The sequence below is a fragment of the Aquila chrysaetos genome, chromosome 15 (genome assembly GCF_900496995.4).
Source record: "Aquila chrysaetos chrysaetos chromosome 15, bAquChr1.4, whole genome shotgun sequence".
In the NCBI taxonomy this organism is placed as follows: domain Eukaryota; kingdom Metazoa; phylum Chordata; class Aves; order Accipitriformes; family Accipitridae; genus Aquila; species Aquila chrysaetos.
In genome coordinates this window covers 7,643,057-7,657,844 of record NC_044018.1, presented here as the reverse complement: position 1 = coordinate 7,657,844, position 14,788 = coordinate 7,643,057, and the positions used below count along the sequence as shown (strand labels likewise).

General features: G+C 43.9%; 1 protein-coding gene across 2 annotated transcripts in view; it reads left to right on the top strand.

Moving 5' to 3' along the window:
• The window catches only part of EVA1A (eva-1 homolog A, regulator of programmed cell death), a 212,752-nt gene that overhangs the window by 101,302 nt on the left and 96,662 nt on the right, over positions 1-14,788 (top strand). For both annotated transcript variants that reach the window (XM_030037094.1, XM_030037093.1), the window contains exon 5: positions 5,257-5,400. In XM_030037094.1, the coding sequence (XP_029892954.1) occupies positions 5,257-5,400 (144 nt within the window). The remainder of the gene's footprint in view (positions 1-5,256; positions 5,401-14,788) is intronic.

Here is a 14,788-nt window from a genome sequence, read left to right as displayed (position 1 = left end):
TAACATCTTTAGTAATGACCTGGATAATGGGATGGAGTTTGTAGGTGGTACCAAACGGACAGGACAGTTGTTACAGCAGGAGGTAGGGACCTTGAGGAACCTCAGTGAGCTGGAGAAATCTCATGAAACCTTCTAAAGTTCAACAAAGGCAAGTGCAAAGTTCTGCACCTGAATAACCCTCTGCAACAGCACAGGCTAGGGACCAGCTGGCTAGAAAGCAGCTCTGCAGAAAAAGGACCAATGGGTCTTGGGGGACAAGAAGTTGAACGTGAGTCAGTGGTGTGCTCTTGTGGCAATAGTGACTAAGTGGATACTGGACTTTATTAGTAAGAATATAGTAAGCACATCCAGGAGAGGGTTAATTCACTCTATTTGGCATTCCACTTAACTGGAGTACTGGAGTGTCCAGTTTGGGGCTCCCCAGATAAAGAGATATGTTGAAAAATTGGAGCAAGTCCAGTGAACCGGAGGGGCTGGAGCACACAGCGTGTAGGGAAATGCTGAGGAACCCGGGTTTGTTCAGTCTCCAGAAGAGAAAGCTCAGGGTGGGATCTTATCGCTGTTTTCTACTACCTAATAGGTGGCTCTACAGAAGACTGTTCTTGGAAACACACAGGAAAAAAAACAAGCAAACACCAGAAGCAATGAACACAAGTTGCAGCAATGGAAATTTGATTAGATACAAGGAAAACATTCTTCACCTGGAGAGTGGTTTAGCCCTGGAACAGGTGCCCAGGAGTTTGGGGAATATTTATCTGAGGAGATTTTTCAAAACTTGCCTGGGCAAATTCCTGAGCAACCTGATGCAACATCAAAGCTGGCTGTGCCTTGAGCGGGAGGTTGGACTGGATAGGCTCCAGATATTGCTTTCAACTAAATTATTGTATGGTTTATGTGCTGTAGTCCCAATAGATGACTTTTTTCCTGGATATTTTTTCAATATTAAGGTTTGCAAAAAGTCCATGTAAAAGAGGCTTTAAAAATATCGGTGCCTTAATTTCTATGCTAGGGAATTTCATCGCCATCTGTAATTGAAGCGTATTGAGTCTCTTCTGCTTTTCTGCTCGTTTTGGCTCGTGCAAGTTGAGCTGGAGCAGCCTGGCAATTGGAGAGTTGAGGATTTCACTACTGCTATTTGTGAATATGGAGGCCTGGTCTGTGCCCAAAGAACCTGAGTATCTAGGGCTACGTGTATGCTGGTAAACTAGCAGTACCAGGGCCTGGGCAGAGATACTGGAAATAGATCTTCTGTACTGTGAAACTGTAACATGGCCCATGGCATGGTTTGTCGCCTGGGCCCAGCTAACACTCTCCTAGGCAGTCCAGAAGATGGTTTGGGGTTGGTTATAGGACAGGTACTGGGTATCACCACTCTGTTTTGGAGGGTAAGAGTGTTTAGCAGCATGGATGTGGATTGTTCCACCACAGTTGGCCTCCAGGCCAGGGAATGGGCCAGGGTAAGTTTTCATTTACCAGGAACGTGTAGCCAGCGTAGGCTGGACCTGGGCACCGTTAAAATACAAGTAGAGATTGCAGTGTTAGGACCTGCTGTGGCAGATGGAACTACATAGAAGAGGCTCTTATAACTCAAGCTACATCTGCATTTGTAGTGGGGCTGGTGAAGGGGCTAGAGCGGGGTCCCACAGATGCCTGTGGGCCATATTGCGTGTTGTTTTCAGTGGGTAGCATGGGCAAGGCTGTCCTCTCCTGGGGAAAAAAAATGCAGCTACTACCTGATAAAGGTAGCATCGGGTTTGTGCTCACCTGCTACGTACACATCAGCTACTCTGTACCGAATACAGTGAGAAAGAGCCTGCTGCCTGGCCCTGTGGCTGGCTGACCTCGTGTCCATGCCACTAAACCCACTACCGCGTACTTCTGCTTCTCTGCTTTCCATCCAAAATATCTGGGGGGGCTTCTGCAAATTGACAGCTGGGATGAGCCCTGTTATATCTCAGACTATATTACCTGTTTGGGGTAATGCTAGTTGGCAAAATCATTCTAAGGAACAGGGTAGCACTTAAACAAGGGGGATAATGGCGTGTCCGGATTTGAGCCCTCTTTGGTTTCCTAGTGCAGATGCTGCTGCTGAGGTCAGTACAGATGGAGACTATAGCCTGCTCACAGCTGCATGGGAGGAAGGAGGTCATCAATACCAAGACATGACTGGTGGTGGCTAGAAAAGCTGGTGATGTTACTGTGAGGGTACCTGACAGATAAAACTCCTAGAAGTGTTTTCGATGTACTGAATCTACAGATCTGGCACCTGAAGAGTCAGTCCAGTTTGTTAAGGTGGAGAGCGGAGTCTTGTTTGTTACAGCTCATTCCTACAAGAGGAGCATCCCAAAGGCTGACCATCTCTGATGGCAACCTATGCAAAAGATTTGTCGTGCCTCTCACAGGACCAGTAATGGGTAATTCCCCACCCTCCCACGGAGGTAGTGTGCTCCTGTGCCGGGGGGTGAGGCCTTTGTGCAGACAGCTGTGGGATGCTGTCTGTTTTGCATGAGAACAATAACAAATTAAAAGAATAGTTGCCCTCCATGAAATCCTGTGCAGTGCTTAGATTTGATGAGTTTCTCTAACTGGACATTTGACAAAAAGACAATAAAGCAGGATTGCTGCATGCCACATGTTTCCACTGGAACCTCTGACACTCGTTGGATCAAAAATCCCCTAAGGAAGTTTGGGTGGTTCAGTATGAAAATGCTCACATGGGGCCCTGTTCTTTTGTCATTTACAGCATGTGAAATAAAATGCTGCCTTTGATTTGAGAAAAAAGAGATGTTGCCCTCTAAGCTTAGTTTTCTGTGGCTTTCCCCTGTCTCTCGTGGCTTTTGTTGTTGTGCTGGTTCTAGCATTCAATACCTTTTGGGGTCCATTTTCCCTTTCCCTGCCTTCTGATTAGTGACCAAAAGGGGTTTGTATTCTTTTCTCTGTAGCTTTCCTGTTGCTTTTAGCAACAGCTTAATGTTGAAGAAATATCTTCTTGCCAGCTTCCCCTTGTGCTTGGCCCTGGCTGGACAGTGAAAGCAAACTACCAGTCTAGCACCTAAAAGTCTGAGAGATCATCTGTAGAAATAATTTTCGCCGTAGCTGAGAAAACAGGCACAAATCATGTGATAGAAAATAATACTTGGGAAAATATTTACTTTTGGAGCTTTCCATACACTAAATTCCTGATATGACAAACATTTCTGCTTGCATGGAATAAACATGCTTAACAGAACATTTCTACTTAGATGGTACATGGTAACGTTACAACTTTTTGACCTCATAGTAACCTCATTAGACTTAGAAATAGAGGTCTTCTAGGAGCAGACAGGGACACTGATCACCTCTGTCTGCAGAAGGGGGCCAGAGATGGTGACTTGAGACAACTCTCTTGGACATAACAAAGGCTCCAAAAGCCAACCCAATCTCCCTATCTCTTCCCCTCAAAACGAAACAAGCTGTATTGGGTTTCTGTGGCAAGGTTTTGGTAGCAGGGAGCTGCAGGGGTGGCTTCTGTGAGAAGCTGCTAGAAGCTTCCCCCATGTCCGACAGAGCTGATGCCGGCCGGCTACAAGTCGGACCCGCTGCTGGCCAAGGCTGAGCCATCAGTGACAGTGGTAGTGCCTCTGGGATAATGTATTTAAGAAGGGGAAAAAACCATGCACAACAAGCTGCAGTCAGAGAGAGGAGTGAGAACATGTGAGAGCCCCAGCCCTGCAGAGCCCAGGTCAGTGCAGAAGGAGGGGAGGAGATGCTCCAGGCGCCGGAGCAGAGATTCCCCCGCAGCCGGTGATGAAGACCATGGTGAGGCAGGCTGTCCCCCTGCAGCCCAGGGAGGTCCACACTGGAGCAGGCTCCTGGCAGGACCTGTGGCCCCACGGAGAGAGGAGCCCACGCTGGAGCAGGTTTTCTGGCAGGACTTGTGACCCCGCGGGGGACCCACGCTGGAGCAGTCTGTGCCTGAGGGACTGCAGCCCGTGGAAGGGACCCACGCTGGAGCAGTTCATGAAGAACTGCAGCCTGTGGGAAGGACTCACACCGGAGGAGTTCATGGAGGACTGTCTCCCGTGGGAGGGACCCCACGCTGGAGCAGGGGACGAGTGAGGAGTCCTCCCGCTGAGGAGGAAGGAGCGGCAGAGACAGCGTGTGATGAACTGACCCCAACCCCCATTCCCCGTCCCACTGTGCTGCTGGTGGGGAGGAGGTAGAGAAAACTGGGAGTAAAGTTAAGCCTGGGAAGAAGGGAGGGGTGGGGAGGAAGGTGTTTTAAGATTTGGTTTTACTTCTCATTATCCTACTCTGATTTGATTGGTAATAAATTAAATTAATTTTTTTCCCCAAGTTGAGTCTGTTTTACCTGTGACGGTAATTGGTGAGTGATCTCTCCCCGCCTTTATCTCAACCCACGAGCCTTTCGTTATATTTTCTCTCCCCTGTCCAGCTGAGGAGGTGAGTGATAGAGCGGCTTTGGTGGGCACCTGGCATCCAGCCACAGTCAACCCACCACACAAGCAAAACCTGGAAAAAATCAACACACCCAAATCAAATCAGTTTTACCCTTCCCTCAAAAAGATCACAATGTTCATCTCCCTTACACCTGTGAGGTGGGAATTTGCTAATAACATTGCATGTTACTGTTATCAGTTGCATTATCAGACAGCTAAATAAATCCACAGGAATTCCATATTAATATTATAACTGTTGTATTAATGTATTTTCTGTTCCTATGACAGTCTCTTAGTTTATAGGGAAGTTTGTAGTGTTTCTGGAGAAATACATTGGAGTGAGACTCCAAAGGTCTGAGTCTTTTTCTATGCTCTGCACTGATTTGCTGTTGTTAGTCTTTTTAATTTTCTATGACTCTGTTTCTCCATCTCTTAAAATGAAGATACTGATACCTGTCTTAGAGTCCTTTCAGACCCTTGTAGAATAAATGCCAGGTGAGAAGGAATTATTTTTATTACGGATAGCCTTTTCCCTTTAAAAACAAGCCATCTTTTATTTGGAACCTTCTTTCTACAGATGTATAGGTGTTTCTGATTCATCACTGTTCTTTTTGGTAATTTCCTTTCATCAATTTACAATTTATTAGAGGTGTTTGAGCGTCAGATACACCTTCCCATGTAAACAAAAAGATTTTTAAATATTCATGGAAAGCTCATATATATGTGCTCTCACAGTCTGCATCTCGTAATTTTTTTTAGGCAATTTCTGATGTGAATGGACAAATATTCACAAATAGGTATCCTTTTTCCCTTTTAGAGTGTCAGTCAGCTACTGCTCTCCAACTCATGATCAAGCGCTGTCATGGGAAAAGAAGCTGCAGCATATATGCTAGCACCTATGAATTTGGAGATCCTTGTTACCCAGGCATCCGAAAGCATCTCAATGTCATCTACACCTGTGGTGAGCCATGAAATTCTCTTACTTTAACTCTCATTGGGGTATGTGTTTGATGAACAGTGATGTGTGAAGAACGACAAGACTCGTAATAGTACATAAAAAGTTGTTGAACTTCCAGTTGGTTTATGGTGATTCTTTATGATGATTCTTACTTGGTCAACAAGGGAAAGCTCTGTGGATCACTTGAGTGGTTTAATTCTGTCTCTTTTTCTACTCAATGGCTTGACAGAAAAAGCAGAAAACATGGAAGTGATATTTTGTTAACCCATTCAACACTGCCTCTGGAAGGCAGGAAAATCTGGCAGTGGAATCAATCCACCCAGTGGATGTTTACATCCTGAATGTTAGCCTCCTGCTGTTTCATTTGACTGCAGCAAAGTTGTGGTTATCAGTAGGATCCTTATTACTTTGTTCTGTATTCCATTTTGTAGAGTAGAATGAGACAGTCACCAATCCATGCTCATCCACGGCATTAGTAGAAAAATCACTCGCAAAATCTTCAGGTGAACATTGCAACATTTTCCTAACAAAATACTGTTACTTGAAAAAAAAAAAACAGCTGGAGCTCTCAGTTGGGAGCTGAAGTCATAGTGTTGAGCAGACACTACTACTTGACTAGTCATCTTATTTTGTAACAGAGAAAAAATTGCTCCAGTCTGAGCTCTGTGGTATGAAAGCAACATCAGGTCTGTCTTATTCCAGTGATGACATTTTGGTCATTTGTAGCTGATATATTTGAAAATATTTGCTTCAGGGTTTTGCTTATGTAGTTGTTGCTAGGACCAGCTCAGTCTCTCTCTCTGTGCCTTTCTACATCCACCTGGAAGAGGAAATTCTGGTGCTATTTTGAATCTGCTGAGCAGATGGTGGAGCATGTAGTAGAGGAGGTGCTGGCTGTGTCCTCAGACAACAGTGGGTCTGTGGGCCAATCTCTGTGTGTAACTGCAGCATGCTGAACCTGATAGATAGTATTTGAGATGGAGTCACTATAGCGTTTTGTATAGTTGCTATAGCATGGTGGATGTACAGCACCTTGAAGAGCATAGAGATTGATGCAGGAGCATCAGGCTCTGAGCTCCTGTCTGGCTGTTGTTTCATTTGGCAGGAGTGGCAGGAAGGTTGAATTATTTTTTTTCTCTTGGCTTCCTGGTTTTTGTTTGCAGTGGTGTAGCAAGAAGTAGCAAGGCTATCTATGCAAAGCCCTGTGAATTTTCTAGCCAGGAAGGTGATGTTTTTATATCAGTTTTCTCGTAAAGAGACTGGAGAGAAGTTTATCCTCATGGGGATTTGACAGAAATGAAGGCAATGCAGCAAAACAGGAGCTCCATAACTCAAAAATCCAGGGACAAACCAAACAGAGCTCCATGATGTATTTCCAAGAGGATATCTCCTTCACAGGCCTCCACAGCCTTATTCTGGCATTGTGGTCCTGGTCTCAAAGTCCACTACAAAAGGCATGAATGATCTCTTAATCTGACCTTAACTTTCCTAGTCATAGCCTAACTGCATCGGGAAATGAGTCACGCTTGAGAGCACAAAATGGCATGTTTTGCTTTTTAGTGGGTGAAATCTGCCTCATCCTTTGAACGTGGCTGTGGCTCTTTTTCAAAACCATGATCTCAGACATGTCTCTGAGCTGGATTTTGTGATCATCAGACACATATTTCTCCCCTCAAATGGCAAAATCCTTCAAAATGTGAAAACCAAATAAACAAGAAATCAAATTCCAATCCCATATACTTGTGCTGAACAGAAGTAAATCCTGGCATTCTTTTAAAAGAAATGATAAAACCAAGCAATTTGATATTCTTATGATGTAGAGAACAATTGCAGTGTAGAAAACCTCCTGTTGGATATTTCTTTCCAGGTTTCCATAAAGCTGCATGCATTATTGCTCCTGGTGTGGTGTTGTCCTACTTTCACAAATCCTGTGGGAGTGAAGGGGGACAGGCTTTCATTGACAAAAGTGACTGCACTTTCCCGTGACCCGTATCTAGATACATATCCCTGTTTGCCACCTCTTGCAGTTGGAAACCCTTGATCCCTGGCGCGCAGCATGCGGCTTTGCTGCTGTTCACTGGAGAGCAGTGAAAGATGCAGGGGGACCCTGGCATAGCTTGGGAAACGTGATGGGTGTACAAAATGGGTTTCTCTGAGCATCACTTCAGCCTTTCTTGTTGCTGCTTCAAGTAGGCGAACTCTCTGAGATCAAGCAGTGCAGTCAGTCTGCTCTTCTCTGTCACTCCCCGGCTGCCAGGTTATGGCAGAAATGTCCTGCCATGGTTGAGAGGTTTGGGCTATGTCACTGGTCTTACCTGGGAGAAAAACTGCAATGTGTCCTTGGCCACTGTTACCGACCCACTGTGCTGCTTTGGAAGAGATGGTGAGAGCAAACATACTGATGGATGTGGCAGTGTGGGTGGGAGGGCCTTCGTGAAGACATTTTACGTGGGAGAAATTTCAGTAATTACGGGGACAGGGCAGCTGAACACTGCCCTTGGTGCTAAAGCATGGGGAGGGTTGGAAAGAGAAAGATATGTCATCTTCTGATAGCAATTAGTGAAAAAAAAAATCTGTTGAGGGAGTAACGTATGAGGTGACAAAAGGTAGTCTTAACTGAAAGCTCATGTGCTGTTAGCAGAAATCATGGCACTTTTGCTGAGGTAGACTTTGTGACAAACATTAATGCTGGTGTTGGCTGCGTAGACCAATGAGTAGTGAAGAGCTAGTGAGGTGACTTATCTCCCAGTGCTGGCAGGAGAACATCTGCAAGCATCTCTCAGGTCAGAACTTACAGACTGTTCTTCTCTGGCTTGACAGCAGGAGCTGAACCCTATCCTGGATTTCCAAGAGGTAAATGGATGAGGCAACAGCTTTGCTTTCTTTAAGCCACGTCCAAATTTCTTGGAGGTCCATTCCTTCAGCCTCCATGTTTTATTGGACATGAGAATTCCTGCCAGACATACACAATTGTGTTGGTGAATCTGGTTTTAAGTAAAGGTGTCATCTAACTTTTTGCCCAGCTGTATTTTTTTGAATCGTTGTCATTACCCTGGCCAGTGGGAGTCTCAAGTCAGCGGTTCTCCGTATCATATTATATCCCTTTGACTGTTGTATTAAACACATATTGCCATCACTTAGCTGAGAGGGAAATGCTACAAGTTAACGTGTATGTACAAGATGATTGAAACAAGCAAGTAAGTGGCAGCCCAGCACGATAGCGATCTCTCGTGTGCATTAGGGTCCCGTTAGCCCAGCCAAGGAAACAGATGGAAAATCCTCCAATGTGAAAACATTCCAAACCTGAACCTTGGCAGAAGCTGAAATACTAAATTTTGGCCCAAAGCCAGATTTAATTAATGGGATGGTGTGGAAGGTGGGATTTTCCAGTATGTGAGTCCCATTACTGAATTAATAAATACATTAATTATTTTTTTAAAAGGAAAAGGCAAGTTAATTCTGGGAAAGCATATAACACATGGTGAGGTTGCTTTCTGAGTGTGGCAGCTGTAACTAGAGGGAGATATAAAAATTTTAGATCTGCCTTTTCTTTAAAATACCCTAAAAGTCTTAGAGAGTAACAGCAAATAAAGGAGTATTAATGCAACTGAGAAAAATAGTGCAATAAAGGCTTAATAGAAGTCTTTCTCTCTTTCTTTCTCTTCCGCCCCACACCTCCCCATCTCCCTGTCTCTCTGTCTTTTTTCTGTCTTTCTTTGGTATAAAGCATTGTATTTGTAATATCTGTGGGTAGCTTGCTAGTGGTTTTGTACTTACTGATAAAAGTGCTCCTCACCTTTTCCTTTTTCTTAACTGTCCACTTATTACCTTCAAAGACTCCCTTTAATTTCTAGATCTCTCTCCTCTCTAGTATGCTAGACCTGTTTTTTTGGCCTCTGCTGAAGTCCTAACTCAGCAATGTATTAAATCATGTTGAATTTTTTCATGCCCATAATGCCACTTAGATTGAAGGAAGTGTTTGAGTGTGTGCTTTTTCTTAAGGCCTATGAATAAATAACATGAAAGTTAAATATTTTCTCAAATGCTTCCCTGAGTGGGGATGAGGGGCTTGTCTGTGTGTAAAGAGAAACCTTATTCTTAGCACTGAAAGTCAAGGGAGCAATCCAGAGCGCCTACTGTCCTGACCACCAGACCTGTCTCCCTGTGCAGCCAATGGAGGCTGTAAATGTAAACCCTCTGCTAAGTACCTGCTATTCTTTAAATACAGGTATCGGTCAGAAATGACCTGATGAGGAAAAAAAAAAAAAAAAAAAAGGTGAGGATTGTGAATTTCTTTGTGTCTAGGCGTGTTTCAGTGGGTTGGCTACCGGTTCTGATAACTGGTGACTTTTTAGTGCCTTTGTTAGACATATGTTAGACAAAATGGAGGAAATGTGGCCTTGGATGTATTTTTGATGTGAATATCCATTGTGCATTTAGATGTGTGTGTGCCTCCTGCTTGATTCATGCTCGATAGAAAGGGGTCATTGGGCTGAGAGCTAATGAACTGCCATGGTAACTCATAAATTGCTTGGAAAATCCTGCAGTTCTGCCACATTAATAATCCTGCCATCCTGCTTTATGAGGCAATAAGCTGAGTCCCAGAGGCCAAGCGCTTCACATCCCGATGAGAGAACCGGGCAGGTAAAGGATAAAGCGTGAGCGCAGGGACAGCAGCTACTGTTGTTTTGCAGTGTCTGGTGCCGCTGGGAGACCGAACGGGGTCAATGAGAGGTGGTGGAGATGCTCTGGGCGATGGGGGTGTGCTGACGTTTGCTTTCTCTGGGTACCTGGGAAAGTAGTCTGGCATTCGCCAGAATGTTGTGTTTACATAAATATTCTATCAAGTTGGACTGGAGGCAGGGTCTGTGTTAGACAACAGAGCTCTGAGGTGGTCGTTTTCGTGATGGTGATGAGGAGGGAGGCTAAAGAGCTGCACAAATTCTCTCCTGTCATCTCAAAGGGACTGTGCTCTAGTCCATTAGCTCCTGTGCAGTAAATCTATCAATGCCTCAGACTGGATGAATGTAATGGTCCCTTTTGCTCTTAAAATTAATGAATTCATGAATGTAGAAAATGTATTTTTATCACTGCAAAACCACTTTCTGTTGCTATAAAAAGCAATGTCCAAGATCTGCAAAAAATAGAAAAGGAGCAATTCCAGACTTCCAAGAAAAAGCAAAAGCCTTTTACACCCTTTTGAAACAGGGCAATGCAGACAGGGTCTTGCTAGAGAAAGATAGACACAGGATGTATAATGCACCCTTTCTTCAAAAGTTGAGATAAAATTGATGTTTACAAACAAGTAAACATTTTAGGCAACCCAGCTCTAGGGATGTTACACTGAATGTATAATGTCTGATAATGTCTGTTTAACTGGGATTCTTGCATCATACTGTAAAGCAGAACTCACAGACATGTAGATTTTAAATTCACGCCCATGTAGTTTGACCTAACAAATAAATAAAGAACAGAATAATGATGTAATTCCATTATGTGGCTACTTTCAATGTCAAGACACTGGGTTCAGAGATGGTTTAGGACATCTGTTCAAATCCTCTGTCTTATTTTCCTAAGATAATAGAAGTTTCTCCAGTTATTTTTGTATCAAGCCCATGCTTCTCTTCAAGCTATAGTGTATTTTTTAAAAAGCTATCCAGTCCTCATATAATGACTGCAAATAATGAAAAATTCATGAAGTGGGATTCATCTGACCAAGTGTAGACACATAAGCCATAGAGATTTATAGTGTAGACATTCCCTTCTGAGAAAAATTCCTTTTACAGGTAATGGAGAGAAACAGCTGCTTTTGAGGCACAAATCATCTCATCCTAAAGTAGGTGCCTGAAAGAGATGAACTGCATTTTTGAAGTGACAGTTCTCCTGTACTGACTATAAAGGGAGCTTCTGGTGCTTAGCTGATATATTGTTATCTACATGTAGGACCTCTACAATGCAGATATCTACATCTGGTTAGATGGCTTTCAACCACTGTGTTCTTACGCAAATGCTCCTTTTGGTCAAAATTATCATTGCCACATAATGATAATGATAATGATAATGTCAGTGTTTTCTCCTTACATTTATTGGCTTCCACTCCCACTGTTTGACTGGATCTCCAATTATCATAGATTTATCCAAGGAAGAGACAAATGTGATGCTTATTTAAGCTCTTAAGGGGGATTTCTTCCTCTGAACCTTGAGAAATTACCTGTAGCCAGACAGGAATGCTAGTGCCGAAAAAGTTCTCAAATAACGGCTTGATGTCTTGCACCTCAGTTCAAGGTTATATCAGTCTCCATATTGGGTTTGGAGAAGGATTTTCTTCTTAACTGGATTTGTATAGGATTGAGGTCCACTTTGTACATTTGACCTTCATAAATTCCCTTGATGTTTCTAGCAGCTAGGATGGGGTCGATAACTTTGCTGTCTTCTTTGACTGGCTTTCAGGTTTTTATTCTTTTGGTCTTTTGTTCCCAAGGTCAGATTTGTTGTAGACTGTCAGGGACTGTGGCTGGTGGTGTGGGAGAGGGGGCAGAGTAGGTTTTAGTAGGTGATGTTACATCTCTTGCCTGTTCCTGCAAGTGAATAGACTTGTTGAACCTCCTTCCAGCCTTTTACACATTTCCATCCAGGGGAACGATAGGCAAGGATCTTGTTTCTCCTTTCAGAAACTTAGACCTCACTTTCAGAAATACTTATACTTCACAGAAACTGTTAAAAAAGCACGTGGCAGTGTAACTAAAGACTGCACCATGACGGGTGAGCACAAAGCTCAAGGCTGATGTTTTCCAACTTCTGAGGCTGTGACTTTGTCATCTTTGGTGATGTTGTCTTAATAATTTTTGTGGATGCGGTTTCCTGGGTCTTAGAGAGAGGCAAAGAAGGAAACTCCTTAGTTAGCAAGGCTCTTGTATTTGGATTCATGGCACAGATCTGTTGGAGATCATGGATTACCTGAGGGCAAAGGCAAGATGCTATCTCTTTTGCTGACCAGTGCTAAAATGAGTGGGACACGTGCTTTACTAATGGTCTTGGAGGTACCTGCTAATAACAGACTATAGTAGCTCTGCCATCCTACATCAGGGAGGAATAGGCTATAGAGGCAAAGAACTGTATAGGTTTAATGTTAGTGATTGCACAAGAAAGTGAAACGTGAGTGACATGGCACAGACAGCCTGATTAGTTTTAAGATGAATCTTGGTAAATTAGGTAATCAGAAGCTGTCTTTATGCTGCTCCTGTTTGTCTTTGCTTACTGTACAGCTCACTGTAGCTTGATCTGAATCACACATCCAGAAGAGTCCAAACATGTCTGGCGTGGCTGGCCCAGACACAGCAACTCTTCATTACCAGGGCAGAACGAGCCCTGGTCTGACATAGGTTAGGGTAAATAAATATTCTGAGGAAGCAGAGCTCTGCATCTCAGGTGGAGGAGGAGCAGGTAATGCTGTCACCTCAAGGGAAAGGCTTGAAAGCCCTTTGATTCTTGCAGAGAAGAGATGGAGAGATGGAGATAAAAATCATTGCCTTGGGGATGAGGAGGAAGGAAGATGGGGCTGGAGGAAGCAGAGAGGGAGTTCAAAGGACAATTTTTACAATGATCCTAAGCAGAATGAGCTGTAAGACAAGTGCCGCCTTACAATTAGGCAAGCTTTGCAAGCCTGCTGCTGTGGTCCTCCATCTCTGCCATTACTAGGAAACACAGAGACCTTCTACTACGGGGAAAAAAGGAGACTCCCATAAAGAGTTAGCTAAAGTACTCTGCAACCCCTGACCTGCACTGTTCACAAGGTGTGTGCACCTGAGGCCTCTATTCATTTTATCTCTATTTTTTGGGGTTTGGTTTTAGTTGATAAGGACCGTGGTCTAAAAGTCACAGGGGAGTGCATCAGGGGCTCACTGCGTGGTTCCTGTTGAGCGTAAGGGGCTGCTGCAGGTCATTTTCCGCGGAGTCCATGCTGCTTCTGGCTAGGGGATGCAGGAGTCGCAGTCACGGCTGGCTGCAGGGAAGGGCGGTCGGACTGCCGTGGTGGAGTGGGTGATGGCAAGGATGGGAAGGAGGCAGGTGGGACATTTTTTCATTCTCGTATTATCCATATATTTTAGAAATTTAGAAATTTAAGAAATGTTTTAGAATGGACCCAGAGTTTCTATTGTAATAACTGTAATGCTAAACTGTAACATAACCAAGACTTTATGGTAGCTGACAAACCTTTCAGGTTTCTAAGCAGATTTGCTCATTGAATGATCTCCTCTGGCATAAATACGCACATGGCCTTGGGGCTGAAGAGCAATCTGCCAACTAGAGAACTGACTTCAGGCTGGGCGTGGATCCGGGTGGTCTGCCTGGCTGTCCCGGAGACCTCCGTGCTTGAATAAGGAGGGCACACCTTGAAAGCAATTGTGATCCATCCATGATTTCACCCCAGAAAAGCAAATCTACCTGAGACTGATTGTGCAAGATGACATCTGAATGTAATATATCTAAAGGAAATCTTTTGGGAAGTCTGGAGAGATATAGGTGGAGCAGAACCAGTTACGTGGGTTATCTATGAGGTGATTTTTTTTTCTGTAAGCATAACCCAGCTGTACAGACTTTCTATTCTTTGACATACTGACTGCCTTAACGGTATTCTTTTAAAAATTCTGACCATGAATAAGTGGTAGCTATTTACCAGTTTATTGTCACAGGCTACTTTTTTTACCTGGGAATGCCATTGAATAGCCTCATTAAATAGGGTTACTGTTGATTCTCCATGCTTGTCAAGACCTGCCCAGGTTTCAAATATAGTAATTATCAGTAATGTTGCCACATATGAGCCTTCTTTACTGAGAAGGCGGTAGGCAGCCAGTCTGCCAGCCCCTCTCATGCAGGAGACTGCAGGCTGTAGCCAGAGGAATGTCTCAGCAATGAATGGCTGACCCTTCATTCAGTGATCACCCTAACTCCTCCTAATTGAGGTTAATGCCAAAAGCATTGACACCTTGATGTAACTCATTAGTGCCTGGAGGCTACTGGAGACTGCTGACAGCTCAGTGAAACACTCATTAGATTAAATTTAAGGGGAGCATTTGACACCATGACCAGTTAAGATATATCTGCATGGATCACATATATATTTGCCTTCCCTTTTTGAAAATATATCAAGACAATGCCATTTCCTTGCACCATTTATAGAAGGATTCACAGCTGGTGTCTTTCTGCGAGCACGTGCACATTTCTCTGCTGTGCACGTACCACTGCCCTGCTGTTTTCTAGCTGCCCTCTCTTCTCTTTCTCCACTCTAATGCGAAGCAAACAGGAAATTCTCTGGGATTTGGAAAATCCTTGTTCCTGACCATGAAAAGAGAACTGGAAGAGTGGGACGGAGAGGGGAAATAAATAGCAA